The following is a 19,805-nucleotide window of genomic DNA, read 5'->3' on the forward strand; positions in this document are numbered from 1 at the left end:
AGTTAAGGTGCATCTGAAATTTCGCACATCGGGAATTGTCCAGATGCCTTGGGGGTAGAGCATTCGAAAGTATGGGTGTTGCTCTGGTGAAGTCCTGTAGGCGAGCATGTGAGGTTCATTTTAGAGGGGTGTTTAGTCTGAGTGTGTTAGCAGATCGGAGTGTGCGGGCTGGGTGATGTACGGACAGGAGGAAGACTATGTACGGTGGCGCAGCGCCATGGAGAACTTTGTGGGTGAGAGTGAGGAGTTTAAATTGAGTTCTGCAGTGGATGGGCAGCCAATGCAATGACTGGCATAGTGCAAATGCATCTGAGTAACGGCTGGATAGAAAAATGAGCCTAGTTAATATGGATTGGAGCGGAGCGAGTCTAGTGTGGAGAAGGCAAATGAATAGCATGTTGCAGTAGTCGAGTTGGGAGTGGATGAGGGCGACAATGAGTGTCTTTAGTGTATCCGTCGTGAGGAAAGGCCATATTTTAGCAATATTTCTGAGGTGCATGTGGCATGTTTGGGCTAGAGATTGGATGTGGGGTGTATAGGAGAGGTCAGAGTTTAGTGTGACCCCAAGGCAGCGGGCATGCTGTCTGGGGGTTATGATAGTGCTAGACACTGGAATGGAGATGTTAAGGGGAAGTCGGTTGGGAGGCTGAAAGTCTAGGTCAAGTTTTAAAAAGGTCAAGTTTGAGAAAAACAGAGGATATAGTATTAGAGACAGCGGACAGACAGTGACTTTTTTGGAGGAATGGTTCAGAGATCTCACGGCAAGAAGTGTAGGTATAGTCAGCATAGAGATGGTATTGGGGGCTGAATTGAGGATGGTTTGTCTACTTGGGGCTGTGTAGATAGAGAAGGGGACTAAGGACCGAGCCTTAGGGTACCCCAACAGCGAGAGGAAGTGGAGAGGAGATAGAGCCAGCCAGCGAAAGAGACGCTGAAAGAGCGGTCAGAGAGGTAAAAGGAGAACCAGGAGAGAGCAGTGTCCTTTAGGCCAATAGAGCAGAGCATAGCGAGGAGGTAGTCATGGTCAACCGTGTCAAATGCAGCAGAGAGGTCAAGGAGGATTAGTAGGGAGTAGTCGCCTCTCGACTTTGCCGTCATCAGGTCATTTGATACCTTTGTGAGGGCGGTTTCGGTCGAGTGTAGAAAGCGGAAACCAGACTGGAGGGGGTCAAGGAGAGAGTTGTCAGAGAGAAAGCGTGTGAGGCGGGAGTAGACCAGGTGTTCTAGTAATTTGGAGCTGAAGGGGAGGTTTGACATGGGTCGGTAATTGGCATCAATCGAATCAAGGGTTGTTTTTTTTTAACAGAGGGGATATGATGGAGTGTTTAAATGAGGAGAGGAAGTTGCCAGAGGTTAGGTAGAGATTACAGATGGTGGTGAGGCGAGTAACGAGAGCTGGGGAGAAGGACCAGAGGAGGTAAAGTATCTAGTTAGCAGCACCTCAATTATATCTTGCACACTCCAAGCTTCTGCAGCATTTGCCTCTTCTCTGGGCCACTCACAACCATACGGGTTTTGCTCCATACTTTTTTCCTATTCTGCATCTATATTCTATACCAGGCTCAGAGACCAGAAGTAAAAAAAATCTTCCCCTGCACTATTTTTCAGACATAACTCCTAATGTTTTGTATTTGCTAATCAACATTTTTATGTATACATTTTATACAAAACGTCTGCATTTTGTTACTATCACTTTCCTGAGGTTATTAAGTGGCAGAAAAAAAGAACAAAATGACAAAAATATAATATAAAACAAGACAGGTTTTATTTTATAAAGGATAGGTTTATATACAGCAGTGGAATACAAATCTTGTGGTAAATTGTATGCATTATGAAGCCTGTGTGCATTCTCTCCACAGTAACATAACACAGAACAGTTAATATATTGTATTACAGGTCCCTGGGAATCTATCATTTAATTAACTGGTATAACATCCAAATTACTGAACATTTTGTAGATGTGTAGAACAAGCAATGAACATCTCTAAGGGTGGCTTGGTACTGGAATATAATACATTCAGTCTGTTTCCTCACACTGCAGGACAGACACCCGCTAACCATGCAAAAAGCCATCAATATTAACTTGCTTAATTTAGATACAAAATTACGGCTTTACATTCCTAATAGTTTACTTAAAGAATGCAACTAACATAAAAAAGACGGTCAAATTCAGGTCTCTTAACAGTCTACGTTTGAGCTCTTCCAGTCTTGTCTGATGCCTTATTGTCTGACAGTGAAATGATTTTAACCCTTTGCAATCCAATTTTGGATTCAGGGTTTCCTAGGGGGCTTGCTCTTTCTGCCATTATACAATGGTGCCATCTGCTGGCTAGAGCCAGTACTGCGGTATGGGACATGCTGGAGAGGCCCCCCCAACAACAGAGCGGCCAGTAATATACAGTAAGAATACCCTGCCGGACATCTTCCGACATCAGAGCTGTACAGCCTTCAATCAGAATGTCTTTAGACGTCAGTCAGTGGATTGGAAAGGGTTAAAGTCCTAATCCAGAACTAAATTGAATTCCTGTTGTAACTCCTTAATCATGCCAGTTTATTTCACCATTCCGTAAAACCAATAGTCTTTTCTTTTTGTATACCAGCTAGGCTAGCGATACAGGACAGACCTTTTTGGTTCTTTTTTGCCTACTACAGAAGGACTTGACGGCATGCTGGGTTACTCCAATTACAAATGGCTTTCCCCAAAGATTCAAACCAGTTGGATATCACATCACTCACAGGTGTAATATCACTGAAACATTGGTGAAATCAAAAGTGGCGTATAATTCTTTATTCCTCTATTTTCCCCGACGTACGGTGTGCTGGATACATGAAGAGGCGTACCAGAAAATGGCCTAAATAGCGTTCTAAATGTGCCACATTGTTCTTTACTGCATTGTATCAGTATGTATAACGTGTTTATCTTCTGACTTCCAGCATCTCTGGACCGTATGCATACCAAGTATCACAAACCATAGCCTAAATTTCACCCCTAAGTTAGAGTATGTAGGCAGTTTTTGGAGGACTGAAACACTTGGAGGAAATAGAACACGATTAAGTATCTTAGCACAAAATTTAAATCTTTCAAGGTATCGTTAAGAGTATTGCAGTTATGCATTGGCCATAAAGCCAAAATTACATATTATTTACAGTGTAGAAATACATAAAATAACCGACAAGATGCTGTTGACCAATTTGTTGTTCTTATGGGGTCTGTGAACGCGTAACAGTATATTGCAATTGGGAGCCTGTTAGGGCTGTCCCAATCACTATATGCAAATAGGGAGAGACGTCAATTGAGCAGAGCTGGTTTCAATGGGAGCTATGCCTGCATTCCCAACCTGGGCTGCTGCAATGTAAACAGAGCAGTCCACACTAACAGCTTGTCCAGCAAAACAGCGGGGATCCCAAGTGAACCCCTGACAAATCAACTGTTGGATTACTTATCCTGAAGTTAGGTAATCAATAGTTAAGTCCTGGAAAACCCCTTAAAATCAAGTTAGCCTTTACATGGGACGACAGTCTTTCAAACGACTGCACGAGCGCTGACGTCACCCCTAAGTTAGTCAGCTCTCGTGCAAAGCGTTTACACAGTGAGATTTGATGCTGGATCGCAGGCTTTTCGTTCAGCACTTTACCTCCTCAGAAGCCCATACACCTCACGCCCTACTCCCACCCATGAAGACATACAATAGTTTGGCCATGTGACTAGCCTAACTAGCTATTATGGGCCTGTGTGTTGTTAGCAGAGGGTGTGTGGTGTTATATGTTGCAATTCAGAATCTGTAAAGACCAGTAACATTTACAAAACTACTAATCCTCTTATATGAATTGTATCTAAATGCAAACTCTAAAATGGTGTTCACTTATGAACGCATGGAGGCTGTTCTGATTATCCTATGAATTGCAGTTATGGCTCCATGACTAGTATTTTCAAGCCTGCTTGATGCAGTTCCATTTAGGCCACATTCACATGAGCATGAAATTCATGCTGAACTTAGCTGTGAAAAAAATAAAATAAAATCGCAGCCAACTGCGAGAAAAATAGCATGAATGAACAATAACTCCGGCACATCACGCACCAAAGATAGGGCAGGTCCTATCTTTTCACGCAGCAGGGAATTTCAGTTGCGGGATTTCAGTCACGCATGTCCTATTCTAAGATGCAATTTTTTTTTTAATGTGCTTAAAATTCTCCCATCTGAATGTATTCATAGCAATGCATTGCTTCTGTTAGCCACGATTCTTTGGACGGCTAATACGGTGTGCGTTATACGCTTGTGTGAACGAGGCCCAACTTCCATGAGGGGAAAATGCTACAAATAGGAAAAAGGGTCACAACACAAATGCACTCCAATTTTAAACACCACTTTAATCTATCACAATGATATCTGCCATAGACCAAACATGTAAGTGGGGAATTGTATTACATGCTATAATGCAGAAAATACAAGATACAACCACAGGTATGAAGCCATTGGATAGTATTGATGATCCCTTTTACTTATGGATATACTCTAAATCACAGTTTAACTAAAGACCTTACCAATAAATGTCTTCCTCATTGGAAAAACAGCATCTAATACTTACCTGGATAGGAATAACCTAGTAAAAGTTCTCAACTACAGCAAATTAGGATTCTTTGGATTCGTAGTTGCATAGTTCACTTCTAGATTGAGATGGAGCTTTCCTAGTATAAGTGGCATTAAAAGTACTTTAAAGAAACCCTGGAACTCTTCAAAGAGCAGATGAATGTTTCTTTACCAGTCAAAGCAGATTCCAGTAGCAATTAGAAAGTGATGGATTTCAGCTACTGCCAGAGGGAAGAAAGTGATTTCTTACAAAAGACACTGAGGGCTAATATCCAAGTTAGATTTGTGAAGGTCTAACAATTACCATGGCGGATATCCAAAATTATCAGACACTTAAATTTTACTTTTTTAAAAGAAGAAACTATTGTGTTACAATGAGAAACAACATTTCTAGATATGGTTTACTACGGCTTATTATAAAACTGGTGCCTGCTTAGAAAACTAGCAAAAAGATATTGCCTTGTTCTCAGAAGTACGCGAAAATAAGCCACAAACCAAGTTCAGCATATAACCTATATAAATATTTCCTACAAATTAAAAAAAAAAGGGGGAGACTTTCAACTGAGGACAGACCTGCACCGAATTGACAGATTTAAAACAGGCATGGATGCCGCACACAGGTTTCGCCCATTATTCGCATAGACACCTTCATTTCCTGTAACGCAGGGACGCCACCTAACCACCACTCTTAGGAATTTTAACACAGGCGTGCTGTCAGACTGTATACCAATTGTGATTATTATGCATGGGGATCTTCTAAAAATCCCATATTGAATGTCACTCATTCAGTCTCACAATGAACCACATATTGTCAATTCCTTTGAGCTTGGGTGATGCTTTTCCAGTGCTAATTCCATCTACACTTTTGCATGAGTGTTCAAAAGGAATTGGAGAGTGGAAGTTAATTAGTAGAGATGAGCGAGCATACTCGTTAAGGCGATTTACTCGAGAGCATCGCCTTTTTCGAGTACCTGCTGGCTCGTCCCTGAATATTCGGGGAGGGGGGCACGCGGGTGAGCGGAGAGGATCGGGAAGGAGAGAGAGATCTCTCACTCTCCACTCCGCCGCGCCCCGCAGTCCCCAAATATTCAGGGACGAGGCCAGCAGGTACTCAAAAAAGGCGATGCTCTCTCGGGTAAATCACCTTAACGAGTATGCTCGCTCAACTCTATTAATTAGTCTAAGCAAATTTATGGCACAGAGAAAAAAAAAAAAGTGGTTCACATTTTAAAGAGCATTCAACCCTTGTTCTGCTAAACTAAGCTTACAACCTTCACAAAACCAACACATCACGTAAGACTTTACAAGTAGACCTTGAAAATTCGGATTTTTCATATAAGCTAGAATATGCTTTTCACAGCTTTACTGCTTCTATAGACATAAATGAGGCTATATTACAAATTGAACAATTCCCTGTATGGCTTATAATGTACGAACCTGATTGTTTTATCAGAAAATATATAAATACCTCCCAGCATTAGAACCTTCAAACTCTCATGTATGGAACACAGACTAGAAAAGACAAGGTGGTTCAGATCTTGTGTCCTGACAAAGCTTACCATTTTATAAACAGAGCTCTTCGTTAGATGTTAGACAATTAACCGAGCAAGCCTCACAATGTGCTATTACAGGCTAGTGAATCATTCTAATATCTTCCTCTAGCTTGTGTTTGATATTTCTCTATACTAGGCTTTGCAATCAAAGCAGTAGGTAAGCAATTAGGCAGCATTGCCACCTAAACAGTGACTACAGATGGCTGTCTAATCATTAAAGAAGTGAGCAATGAGGCAAAGTCTCAAAACTGTGCTACGTTGGTTGCATCATTTGACGTGAAGACGTCAACCAATAGAAGAGACAATCCGACTGCTCATCTCAGAAGACTTCATATTAGTGCCCTCCTCCATGAAAATGCTGCAATACAGATCTAATAAATTAGGGCACCATTGTATTACCTAAGTTTGTGGCATTGTCCTCTACAAAAAGGCTAAATGGCTTCTGCTTGCGAGTTATAAATGCTGGTTTGGGCTCAGTGCTTGCTAGGTTTAAGGCTCATTTTATGCCGTATGTGTAGGGCACTGTCACCATCTACGGCAAGAAAATCTCCAAATGTATATACAGACATGCCTGTAGAATTTAATGGCTCAATGTATGCAAAAAGGATTTTTTTGGTATATGATTAGTTAGTATACAATGTCAAAGTTACCCAGTACCACGTTTATTGAAAAGATGACTTTATAGAGCTTTTTTTGAATATAGTAGTTAATCCCTCCACCCACCCCTATATCATGCAATATACAGTGTATATGGGTTGGGCCTGTTTTTGATGAAAAACAAAAACAAAAAAAAGGCAAAAAACACAATGGTGGTATTCAGTCCATTTTTGTAGACCTACACATCCCAGAAGAGGAAACATTCTGATAGGAATAGTCAGAGAGATTCAAAATGCATTTCCGTTTCTTCACTCGTGCAGTTCTGTGCGTCATCTATATGCAGTCCGTGTAATCGTTTGTTTTTTTTTGCCACATGGAAATAAAAATACTGAACAGACCCAATTTTTTTTCAGCATCTTTAAAAAAACAAACAAACAAAATAAACAGCAGGTAGCATACAGATGACATCTGAGCACTGTCTTGTTTTCTGTCCCCGCTAATTTGAATGGACGATTCTTGACCGTAAAAAAAGAGTCGTGTATGCAATGATTTTTTTATGCAGTTCCTGCCTGTAGTGTTGCCACAGAGAATCATAGGGTCTGTATGCTATCAGTTTCTGTAAAAAAAAAAAAAAAAAAGACTACACGGAGGAAGAACACGCTAGTTTGTCAGTGGCCTATAGCCAATTGTTGAGGGTTCCTGCAGCTGGACACTCTGTGACCAGTTTAGTCAAACCCTTCTAATAAATAGGGATTGTCCAAAGCTTAAGACCCCTCCACCTGATGTGAGTGAATGGAAATGTTCATGCCAATATCCAGTGGCTGAAAACCCCGTACTGGTCATGTTCCGCTGATCCACCGGCAGCACTTTTCCAAAGAGAGCTTAGATATTCAATTCTTAACCACACACTCGTGTTCGCAAGTCAGGAGGGGAACGAACCTCTAGACATTCACAGGAACATTTCCATTTACTAACAGAAAGCAAACCTCTTAAAAACTGAGAATTTCATGCACAAAATCAATCAGAAATTGGGCAGCTTTTCATGATACACTGAGAACACATTTAAATTAAACTGGACAACCCTTTTATATGTTAGAACCTGCTCCATGTGCAGCAATGTGATCCCTGTGTCTTAGACTGCTGGTACTTGGATTTTGATAAAACTCAAATTGGTTTTCCCACCACTTTAATTGCTTCACAACCACTCTGTACCTCCTGGTTGCTGCTGACCAGGACATGTGACTGCTGCAGCCAATCACTGCATAAAAGTAGTCACTGCAATGGACAGTGATTGGCTGCATCAGTCACATGACCTGGTCAGCAGCAACCAGGAGGTACAAAGTGGTTGTGAAGCAATTGTAAGCCCTGGGTAAACCGCTTTAAGCATTAGCGGTTTTCTTTTTGCACATGTATCAATTTAACATTCTTGAATTGCTCTATTAGAACAAATTGCAATTCAGTGCAAATTAAAGCCCGTTCATATTCAATAGTTAATTGGTTGCAGTTAAAATTAGAAAAGTAAAATGCATATGCTTGTCAATGAATTCATCAGTAAAGACTTTTATATGTGTATATAGAAAGTTAAACAGTAAAAATTGGAAGAAAAAAAACAAAACAAAAACACACGTAGATATATACATCTTTAGATGCCCCCAGTGTCACGTTAGAAGAGAAACCAAATAATAAATAGATATTTGTATAAACACAGGTGGCAAGTTGTTAGTGAGCATTTTAATACATTGAGAAGGTTTTAGTTTCCCTTGCTTGGTTTAACCTAGGTTGTTTACATGACCATAAATAATGCAATTAAATTATTTTAACAAATCGCCCCCTCTCTCAAGCATGTAAATGGTACACAGCCAATATCTTTCTCCTGGCAATGTGCAGATAGACCATTTAAAATATGTACAAGTGACCATTATGGAAATCCAGGAAAGAAAAACAAGTATAAAGATGTTTTAGTGCCCTTTACATATGCATTCAAAACACTATATACATAAGAAGAATACATATCTATATACCAGCTGAAAAATCCTGGTACAAAATAGTAATCAGACTCTTAGCAACTGCTCCTTCTGCAAAAATGAGGTAATTAACATGTGAAGTTAGAGGCTATCCAACGGGTAGTGTTCAATCCCCAAGCTTCACATTTGCAACTGTTGAAAGATGTGTCTGCAGGCAGGTAGCAATGTATGGATTCAGTACAGTACAACCCAGAGTCATGTTACAATCCAGTTAAATCTCAATTAGCAGTGCTTCTGTTTAACAAGGATACACATAAAACACAAGGTCCAAGTGTTTGATCCCAGGTGTGGAATAAGGAAGACACTGGATGCACCATTATAAATTGGTTTCATCCCATGAAGGATCATTCATGTTCTTGAGGACTTTCCTGATGAGTTTTTCAAGTTCCTTACGTGCTCTTTGTTCTTCTTCTAAAGATTTCTTCATCTTTTTACTATCCTGTTGATGACAGTGTATATGTAAGAGAAAAAAAAAAAGTAAGACTTTTACAATGGAAGAGGCAGGTTCTTCCCATATAGGCTCAGTAGAGACCACTATCCAAATTTAAAGACAGCTAATGTAAGGCTGGGTTCACACCTGGCGGAATTGCTGTGGAATTCCCGCACACGGAAATTCAGCTTGCAATCTTAAGCCGGAGACTAAGCAGCAAAGTGGGTGAGATTTGCAAAAAACCTTGTCCACACACAGCAGATAGTCCACTGCGGCTAAGCCGCGTTGAAGGTGACATGTCATGCGGAATTCAAAGCCGCGGCATGTCAATTGTATCGCCGTTTCCACTGCAGGCTCTCTTCTCTCTATTGTGGGGGAAAGATGGCCCCAGCGGAATAAGCCGCTTTCAAAACCGACGCCAAATGCCTTAGGAAAACAGCTGTGGAAATCTTGCGGAATTTCCGAGCGGTTCCGCTATAGACATTCCGCGAGATTTCCACCCCGTGTAAATCCAGCCTAAAGGCCCTTTTACACGTAATGATTATTGTTCAAAATGCGTTCAAATGGCTGAAAGTGAGCGATTAATGTTTCGTGTAAACACTGCCAGTTGTGCACTACTCATTCAATTGATGTTTAGCATTGGGTTTTGGCCGACATAAAAACCATCGTTTGATCATTATTCTTTCTCTTTGAATGGAATTTTGAGCAACTGCAGGATGGGTTTTGTTTGTCTTGCATACATAATGAGTACACTGTTTACTCATTATGTACGCTGCTGGGAGGAGACAATGAAATCTTCCTGGCCAGATAACCATCACATAAACACACCCAGCTGAGCAACAAACTCCCGGAGGAAATGCAGATGATTAAAAGCCAATATTGGCACATGTAATTTTATTCAAAAATGTCGGCAGTTTATTCAGTCATGTGGTTGTTTACGCAATAATTGTAGTGTGTAAAAGGCCCTTAAGGATGCAGTCACTGCATAAACCGCATGCAGCCGGAGCTCCATCCACCCAGTGTGGCCAACGGATTGAAGAGATCAATAAGAGGGCAGCATCAGCAAAGTCTTCTAGTAATTGGCCCCGGCCAGGGGGCAGTGTTTTGGCAGCATAAGGTTTATGCCGCTTGAGACTATACTCTTAAGATTGCTAAGGAAATATAGGATTCAGACTCTTAAATGACAGATCCTGTTTAGATAGGCAGGTCAATAAACCAACTGGATATTTTAATAGGCCTGTCTAGTGGCGGTATCCTAATAGATGGGCTAAATAAACAAAAGTTTGACAGTGAATAAGACAATTGTGTAGAGTTATCATAACTTGCAGAAACATTTAATTCTAAGGGCCCCTGCACACTTATGTTTTTATACGCTGTGACATTGATGCGTTTTTTTAATGCGATTGTCAATAGGATTTTCTAATGTTAAAAACGCGTCGCAAGTTGATGCTTTGCAATTTTTGTGCAATGCGTTTTTAACATTAGAAAGTCCCATTGACATTTGTGTTAAAAAAAAAATGCAGGAATATCGCAGCGTTAAAAAAATGCAAGTGGGCAGGGGCCCTAATGCAAGTATAGGTAATTAATAAATGGGTACACCTTTAGCTTATGCATGTTCATACTTTGAAATGCTATTTGACTTATAAAGTAGTATAGCATAATGTGCCATTCTACTCCGCTGAGGAAAAAAAACATGACATGCCCATAAGTCAAATGGATGTCAGGTTCATTTACAAAATGGGCATCTCAATTGTAAAAAAGCCATGACAAATCTGCACTACCTGTCAAAGGTCTTAGAACAGCTCAATTTTTCCAATTTCTAACATTAACACAGTTCAAGTCCAGCAAATAAATGGTGAAATGGTGCAGAGGTTCAAAAGTTAGTGAAAAACATAATTATGAAATTTTAACCTAAAATGCAACAATAGTCTGAATTTAAGATTTTAACCAAAGTGCTTTTTTCAAGGAACATATCAAAGGACAGCTGCTCTGCATACAATTTCAAGCCATAACTTGCTTTCTTTTTGCAAACTACACTCCTTTTCTATGAAATGAATCAGGCACCGAGGAGGAGTTGTCGGAATCAAATTAAAAACTTTCTCTGTGGGATTGTAACGTTGATATAAGTAATTACAATATCAGAGGAAAAAGATAATTTATTGCAAAAAACTAAACACTTGAAGGAAGGCTCTGGTACCTTGTTGTATCGCTTCTAGCTTGGATACAAGATGTGATTTGGGCAGGCATGGAGGCGCTAGTACCCTGTTGTACCATCTCTAGCTTGGATGGAAGACGTGATAGGGCGGGCACAGAGGTTCTAGTACCCTGTTGTACCGCCTCTAGCTTGGATACAAGATGTGATATGGGAGGCATTGAGCCTCTAGTACCCTGTTGTACTGCCTCTAGCTTGGATACAAGATGTGATACGGGCAGGCTTGGAGGCATACAGGTTCCATATGGTATCCTTCAGCATATTAGACCACGTTTGCTGTAACTAAGCCACTATATCATGCAAACTCGGACTATCAAAGCTGGCATCCCACATGGTCCCATACAGGTCTAAAGCCTGTCCAGTCACCAGATTTATCGCCAATAGAACATGTGGCAATGTTGTGGAGGCATTACTGCTGAGTTAAGAGAAAATTGCCTCTTGGAAGCAGCCACAAGACAACACATGTGGTTGCAGGAGGTCCTGAACATATCTCTGAGCTGTCATTCTCCCTCGTACCACTAGTAGGAGTGACCAACTGTTGTATGCAAAGGACTCCCAGACCATCGCACCAGCATTGGGGGCAGCGTGTCACTCCACAGCAAAGGCAGGATTGAGGCGCTCACCTCTAGGTCTCCAAAAACAAACACAGCCATCATCCATGCCCAAACTAAAACCTATAGCAGTCCAGTTTTGTCGTTCATGACACCACTGCAAACAGAAGTAATTCTGGTGGGAGTTTCAGAAGGCAGTATACATACTGGGCGCCATAAGACCAAATGTCCTTCAGCCAAGAGCCTATAAATGGTTCGGACAGACACAAGGACCTGAAACAATGGTGCCACCTGCCTCTGAATGACAGAAACCGAAAAGGTTGTAGCTACTTGTGCTTGTCAGACGATCCACTCGACTGGTAGTCTGTCAAGGGTGTCATGATCCTGGTTGAATTGTGTGTGTGCCCCAACTCATCCACTGGTTTCAACACCTACTATCTGGTCAAAATGACCTAGGTGGTGGGCAATCCAGCTTCTTGCATTCCAATAATGTGCCCCCTCTCAAACTCTTAACTCTGAGAAAGCCAAAGTGACAGTCAATACAGTTTCCTATACCATCAAAAGGCACTTGGAAACTGGAGAAAACTGACAGGAAGAGGTCTGGAAGACAAAAGGGCCACTAGAAAATCAGATGACAAGTAGTTGAAAATCAGTTTGCGTGATTGGTGCCTGACAGCACAAAATCTTCAAGAACAGCTTAAGGAGGCGAAAAATAAACCAAGTTTCCATTTCAACTGTGAAGACAAGACTTTTCTGCAGGTTTGACAGGTAAAGTGTCAGTAAGAAGGCCACTGCTAAAAGAAAAAAAAAAGAATCACGACTTGGGGCCAAGTAGCACTTCCAATGGAAGAATGTCTTATGGACTGATGAACCAAAATTTGACATCTTTGGTACATCATGTAGGGATTCTGTCTGTCATCTAATAGGTGAAAGGATGGTTTCTGAGTGTGTGACACCAACTGTCAACATTGAGTAGGAGGCGTGATGGCATGAGGCTCTATTGCTGGATCCAGATTTGCCACATTGCACAGGGTGACTGTCACACTGGACAAAAAGGGCTACCACAGCATTGTGATATGCCATACAATTCCCTCTGGTGTACACCTAGTTCCTCAGGGGTTCATATTACAACAAGAACATGATCCAAAACATACTTCTAGGTTACATCAGAACTACTTAAGTCTCTGAAGCCTTCCGGCTGCTTCTTGTCTTAAACCCCACTGAGTTTCTTTGGGATGAACTAGACAGAAGGGTGAAAGCAAAGCAACCTTCAACTGCAACAGCGCTGGGAAAATATTTCTGAATAATATCTGAACGCAATTGTCCAAGGTCGATATATCAGCTAGAGGTGGCTATATTGAAGACTGAAAAGTCTAGATTTATTTTAAAGAAACAAAGTTAACCCATTATTTTTATTCCCCTTAACTTATTTGTTCTACGCTTTAATTTAAAAGGACATTTAAGATCTTGAACTACGCAAATATCAAAAACTGAAAAAATTGAGTTGTTGTAAACCGTTTGACCGGTAGTGTGTATGTCAAAAGGGCCCAAGTTGGTCTAAAAATATATTCAACTTTAGAAGCAGAAAGGGGGTGAAGGGGAGGAAATAATTTTTCAGCATGGTGTAAGACAGGTTGCATTACTGAATACAATATAGCAGACAAAATAGAAGGTCACTGGTTTCTTTTATGTACTTCCATATTAACTGGAAGTAGGGGGGCAGGCAGTTTCATAAGAGGTAATGAAATAAACACACATTCTCCGTACATTACATTAACAGTCTCAGTTTAAAAACAAATTTTGGAAAAATGATACCTGTATGCAGAAATAGCATATCAAAGTATACAGACCTGCCTCAGCTCTTGGACCTCGTCTTTCAGAGCATAAACTGTGTCAACAAGACTCCTAAATAAAAATACAAAAGGATCAGGGTTACTAAAAATCTACCACTTTTCTTTGAAAGGCCGAATGCAAACGGCCGGGTCTGATTTTGCACGCACAATCTGACCTACTGTCTGGATGCTTTTTCTTCTGTACTGCGAATGTGCTGGCCAACGCACACGCGCAGTACAGATGTTACCGTGCAGTCGCTAGGAGAGGACACGGATCCCACAATGATTGCAGAAGGGCTACAGGATGCACTGATGCATTGAAGTCAATGGAAGCCGCCTGCACGGAATCCGGCTCAAAATAGAGCCTTCTGCGATTTTCCCCCCTGCAAGTGGAAAGTCGCAGTCAATTTCCGCTCGTGGGCATGGAAACCCACTTTAACTTTGCATGGTATCGCAGGCATTTGATGCGGACGCCCGCTCAAGTCCATAATGCAAATCTGGCTGTGTGAATTGGGCCTAAGAAAGTGAAATTCAAAAGGCAAAAAAGTCATAACAAAGATCAATGCAGAAGATTCTCGTGTACAATTCCACCAACCTAATCATTCACATCAGAGTCAGTCTGAACGGTTCTAGTTATCTAACTGATGTTGGTCTGTTGGGACCACCTTCATGAGAAGTATCGCTTTGTTCTTAGCTGCAGACTAGAGAAGCAGTAGGACACAGTTACTCACTTTTCCTCTATGACAGTCTGACCATTGCTTCTTGTTTCCTCTACAATAATTTTCTCCTCTTCCGGAAGTAAAACCTGAGGAGCAGATTCTTTGCGTGAACCTGAATGTAGTAAGATGAAGAATGTTAACAAGAGCTCAAAAACATTTATACTATGTGCTACACATCTAAGTTTCAAGCTTAAATAGTTGTCCAACAGTTTGAAAGTCTTCAAGAATTACAACTACGAAGCCTACAGACTGATGAAATACAAAAGCAAGATATCTATATTACCTTATAGCCAGATGAAAAGAGCAACAAGTGCTTAAAGAGATCAGAACTGGTGGTTTTCATAGAGAAAAGCAATGTAGTTGACTGTGAATCCCCATTGTACATAAAGGATTATGAAAAAGCTACAGACAATACCTGTAGCATCAGGGCTTACATATTAGAGACTGTACATCTTATTACAACATTCAAACAAGTTACATTAAAAAAAAAAAAAACTTACCTAAAAACGGCAATAAGAAAAAGGAAACATCAAAACAAATCATTACAAGTGGCAAACTGGCTCTGATTACATAGACACAAATATTTGACATGCATTGACAAGGACAAGCCTACTACACAGGGCCTCAATGGTGAAGCTGGAGTTTGCAGCAGAACATCTTCGGTGCTGAAAAGACCATGGATCAAATGTGACTTGATGCCAAAGCGGAGAGGGAGTTCAAAGTTATAAAAGGAGTTCAAAAAAATGAATATTGCAGCTGACGCTCAAGTTTTCCAAAAAAGGGCTTTGATTTTTAACTTAAAAAGGGGTATTCCGGCGATTCAAAGTGAAAGCTTCATAAGGCGATAGAACACTATATTGCAAAGTAACATTCTAAGTTGCTTTAGAAAGCTGCAGAGATGTTGCTTTACATGTGGTCTCCCCAGCTTAGTTCTCCATTGGTAGCCAACAGTTACGACCTGTATGTTTTTACTGGTCAGGCATGCTCAAGTGCCTCACATTCTGTAAGGACGACACAGCTTGTATAGCAGTCAATGCGCACTCATCAGTAACTGGCAATGGGGCATTGTGGGAGATGTTGTTTTGCACGGACCAAAATCCAATGTGGAATTCTGAAGCTGGCTGGGATGCAGGTCAGCAAAAAAAAAAAAAAAAAGACTAAAGTTCAGTAATTTTTTTTAGGTGAGGTTTAAAATATTGGCAACAAATGGAAATGCTAGGGAAGTTTTCAAAATCTCATTCAGTCTCCAGAATACCCCTTTAAAGGTTATTACTCAACCTTGAAGGCCAAGTCATGTGATCTACCCAAAAGCAACTGCAGGAACCTAGGCGATATTAACCTCTTATAACCTTCCATATGCACCTGTTGCGGCATATTCAGTCTATGGCATGTCTGCTGGCTTGTGGATGATTGACAAACAACTGACTAGAGGACGACTGCAAAGCAGCTGCACTTAAATGAAAAGTTACATGATCTACTACCTTGTAGGAAAAGGCAGGTGATTGAAGAGATGGGACTGATCAAAGTATGGTACTAATAAAGCTGTGGGAACTGCGTGGAATATGAATAGAATCACTGTAACAACACTGATTTTGACCCAAAGTATTTAAGTGATTACACAACTATCACAGAAGGGAAAGATACTGAACTTGGACCCCACCACCCACTCAAAACCCAAGACAGAGCACATCTAGAACGAAATTTAGGACATTTACAATGGTACACTGATGGTACGTGGTTTCACAATATTTGTTCACCATAGCAGATTTCAGAGACAAAGACTGATAGAATTCATGTGACGATACGTTAAATAAAACGGAGCACTTTGTACAAGAATCTTGTGGGAGGGTGTTGCTTCTCCCAAGTCTAGTTGATTTGAAATGGCATCTTGGGGTTATTTGCATTAGTTTTTGCTTTGTCAAACATAACGAGCTCCTTTAACCTCAATTATTTTATTGTGGTTTATAGTTTAGTGCAAGGGTCAGAACTATGGTGGAAGACCACCGCTAAAGGACATATTCCTACAAAAAAAGCAAAAAACACAATTTCTACATTGTAGGGAAATTAACTTGTTGCAAAGGAGTCTCATTAGTCTAGATCTCAATAGCAGCCAAGATATAAAATGTAATATACGCCACGTTCACAATACCTGAGGGTGGCATAAACCACTGTCGTCAGTTAGGGCATATAAAAAAGATTGAATAAAGTAGAGCAAAAATTGCACATTCTACATTGATAAGTACCCTATTTAGGGGGGTGGAAGTTAAAATGTAAGGGGTATTCCCAAGATTGACTTTCATCATCTATCCTTAGGATCAGTACCAAAAGTCTGATGTGTGGGGCTTTTGCTGTCGAGACCCCAATGAATATCAAGAGCATGAGACCCATGTATCCCAGGCTTACTGCACCCCCAGCAGTGAGAAAGACTAAACGAAGCACCAATCATATAGAGTGCTGCTCCACTGATTTCAATGGGTTTTATGGAAAAAGAGTACAAGCACTCGACAGTCTCCATCAGGCCCATTCTAGATTAATGGAGGGGCAGTATGCATGCTCGACTGCTGCTCCATTTAAATTTATTCATGATGGGGGTGCAGTGCGGTAGAGGAAAGGGAGACACAGGGCCCTGTAGTTAGAAGATAAAAGTTACTCCCAGGAAATGCCCCTTAAGTAGTGTGGATATTTATAGAGTTTACTCCAACAATGACTTCTCACCCATCTATTTCCACCAGGCCCATTGAAATGAATGGTGCATCTGCCACTCCATTCACCCTCTACGTCCCTGCAGATGGGTGTAGAAAACTGGCAGTGAAGAGATTTAGGGGATGCTAGAACCCCTGTTCTCGTGATCTGTGGGGGTCTCAGTGGCAAAACGCCCAACGATCAGCTGGTTATCACTATCCTATGGATAAATAAGTCTATTTTGGGAAAACCCTTTAAATCACTATGGTTCATTTAATTGGAGATACATGAGAACATTAAATCTCTTCGGCTCTATGGTTCTGTGTTTTCTTACAGGTAAACTTTAAAATATGGAAACCTGAAGTATTAGCGTCTGGCCCCAATGCAGAGCAGAAGCCAAATGTATTTTAGGAGGTGGTTTCATATTTAATTTTGTCTTTTGAGGAATTATCGGTAGACGACTATCTCCTAGTATACCTACACACATAAAAGCAGCTGCCATCCTGTATGTAGCATTTTCTATGAAGCCCTATAAAAACACATCTTAGGCACTCTGGATACAAGTCAGACCAACCCCATCAGCTTTCTGACTTTCGACCTCCAGTGTGCTTTGTCAAACACTTTTAGATGGCTCATAGATGTGCTTTGCAATTTAATGGACATGTCTGAAGCACGTGTCATGTAATTACTGCGATTTCCGCAAGATATACCTATATTTACAATGAGGACACCATTGTGCCATGTAGATTTCCTGCACTGTGATGATTGGATGTTCTCCGAATAGGAGATATAACTGACAATAGATGAACATATGCATCAATATATGGAGATACTTGGTTGTGAAAACTGGGAGACTAGAGCAAATACCATGGTCTGTGTACCGGAACTACTTCTACTGTGTCCATCATATCTAGCAAGTAAAAAAAGTCACTTTTGAAGGCACAGACTAGCAAAGGCAAAATTTATTTCAACTGTACATAACAAATGCATTCTCTCCGACTTTGCTTTTTTCAGTTTTTTGAGAAAGCAAATACTTCAATGTCATAGTTAACCACAAGGCATAATTATACTGTACAATACAATATTCAGAAATACATCCGGATTTTACTTTGTAGTCTTAAGAAGGCAAAGTCCCACCAGACATGGCTTTTCTCTTCTGTAGATGAGATGCACAGGAAATTACTCACACCACTGAACACTGGGTAATGTGCTTTGCCGCAGATACAGAAACACTGAACATAGAGATGGGCACTATATATTGCAGAGAAATACAGTGTGATCGTTCATGTCATTAAGGTGGAAAGGGAAAAAGGACATTCACTAACCTCTAGTTTGGATCCAATGCCCTTGTTTATCATATATATTTATGTACATGGATATATGTATATTTATATATGTATATATGTTACAGAATTGCATAAACAAAGTTTCACTTGACTGACAAAAATAGAAACATTGACTATTTTGTAATATTTGTTACTTTACGTTACCAAAGAAAAGAATGCTTAGCACTTCAAAACAGTTTAGAATACTTTATAATGCATTGACACCTTTCGAGGATTATGGCAGAGAAGATTTAAAAAAAAGGTTAGAGTTGAACCAGAGACATTCTTCATGTACTTAAAATAAAGCTGTTTAGACACAAATAAGAAAAGTAACTTGGGAACATTAAACGGTTTTCTATTGGTTAAACTTCCAGTTCTCTAAACGCAGCCAGCAATGTACAGAATGGCTGTTGCCATAGCTATGTCAAGGAGGGACACACATACATTGATAGATACATGTGGGCTGCATTCAGAACTGCAGAAGTTTTGACAGTGACTTTCTTATTTTATGCCCACACAGCTCATTTAACACATTGGACTGTCACACTACGTTAAAAAATGATGTCTTGGGGGTCACTGTTTTATTACGAAAATAGAATAAAACTTCAAAAACAAGATGTAATGAAAAACATAATTTTCATTGTTTCCTGTGAGCGAGTTATATGACATACTTATTGACTTTGAGAATTGACTCTTTTGTCATTCCACAAGTATTTGTTTGGAGTGGACCTAGTGTTCCTGGATGATTATCTCTGAATTGTACCCCTAATTATGTGCAACAATGATCACACAGCCTCCAAGGTAAAGAAATGTGCGAGTTCTATATGTTTCTTGAGGCCCCAGGGTCAAAACTAGAGGGAGTTAAATACAACTCACATGGCAGTTAATGTGTTAAAAAGAAAGCCCTGGATTACAACACTTAAAAACTGCTTAAAAACCAAAAAAAACAACCTGTCTAGTAATACTCCTGTCTCACGTGTCCATTTTGACTGTTCAGATCTAAGCTATAAGTTTCCATTGGGGAATTCGTCAAGTTTTCGGTCACTTTCGATGGCCAGAACTGCACTGCATGCTGCTGGCAAGACAATGGAAACCTTGACACACCACATTACAAACTGATGGGATTATTGTACGAGACAAGTCGTTACAGTTACATGGCTTTTGTAGCACAGACGTGAACAGAGCTTACATTGGCAACCTGTAGATCAATGTCTCTCTAAAGAGGATATCTTTGAAAAAGACTTCAGGTGGCCATATACTTTAGACAAGTTAGTCAAGCCTACCGACCATC

The 19,805-nt window shown here is 40.4% G+C and overlaps 1 protein-coding gene across 3 annotated transcripts in view; it reads right to left on the reverse strand.

Annotated features, from left to right (window-relative positions):
- Window positions 1-1,743: 1,743 nt before the first annotated feature.
- The window catches only part of ARHGEF7 (Rho guanine nucleotide exchange factor 7), a 105,768-nt gene continuing 87,706 nt past the window's right edge, over window positions 1,744-19,805 (reverse strand). For all 3 annotated transcript variants that reach the window (XM_066579756.1, XM_066579773.1, XM_066579764.1), the window contains 3 exons: window positions 14,520-14,619; window positions 13,807-13,861; window positions 1,744-9,202 (listed from right to left, as the gene is read on the reverse strand). In XM_066579756.1, coding sequence (XP_066435853.1) covers window positions 9,080-9,202; window positions 13,807-13,861; window positions 14,520-14,619 — 278 coding nt within the window. In that variant the 3' untranslated portion in view covers window positions 1,744-9,079. The remainder of the gene's footprint in view (window positions 9,203-13,806; window positions 13,862-14,519; window positions 14,620-19,805) is intronic.

The sequence above is a fragment of the Eleutherodactylus coqui genome, chromosome 1 (assembly GCF_035609145.1).
Source record: "Eleutherodactylus coqui strain aEleCoq1 chromosome 1, aEleCoq1.hap1, whole genome shotgun sequence".
Taxonomy (NCBI): domain Eukaryota; kingdom Metazoa; phylum Chordata; class Amphibia; order Anura; family Eleutherodactylidae; genus Eleutherodactylus; species Eleutherodactylus coqui.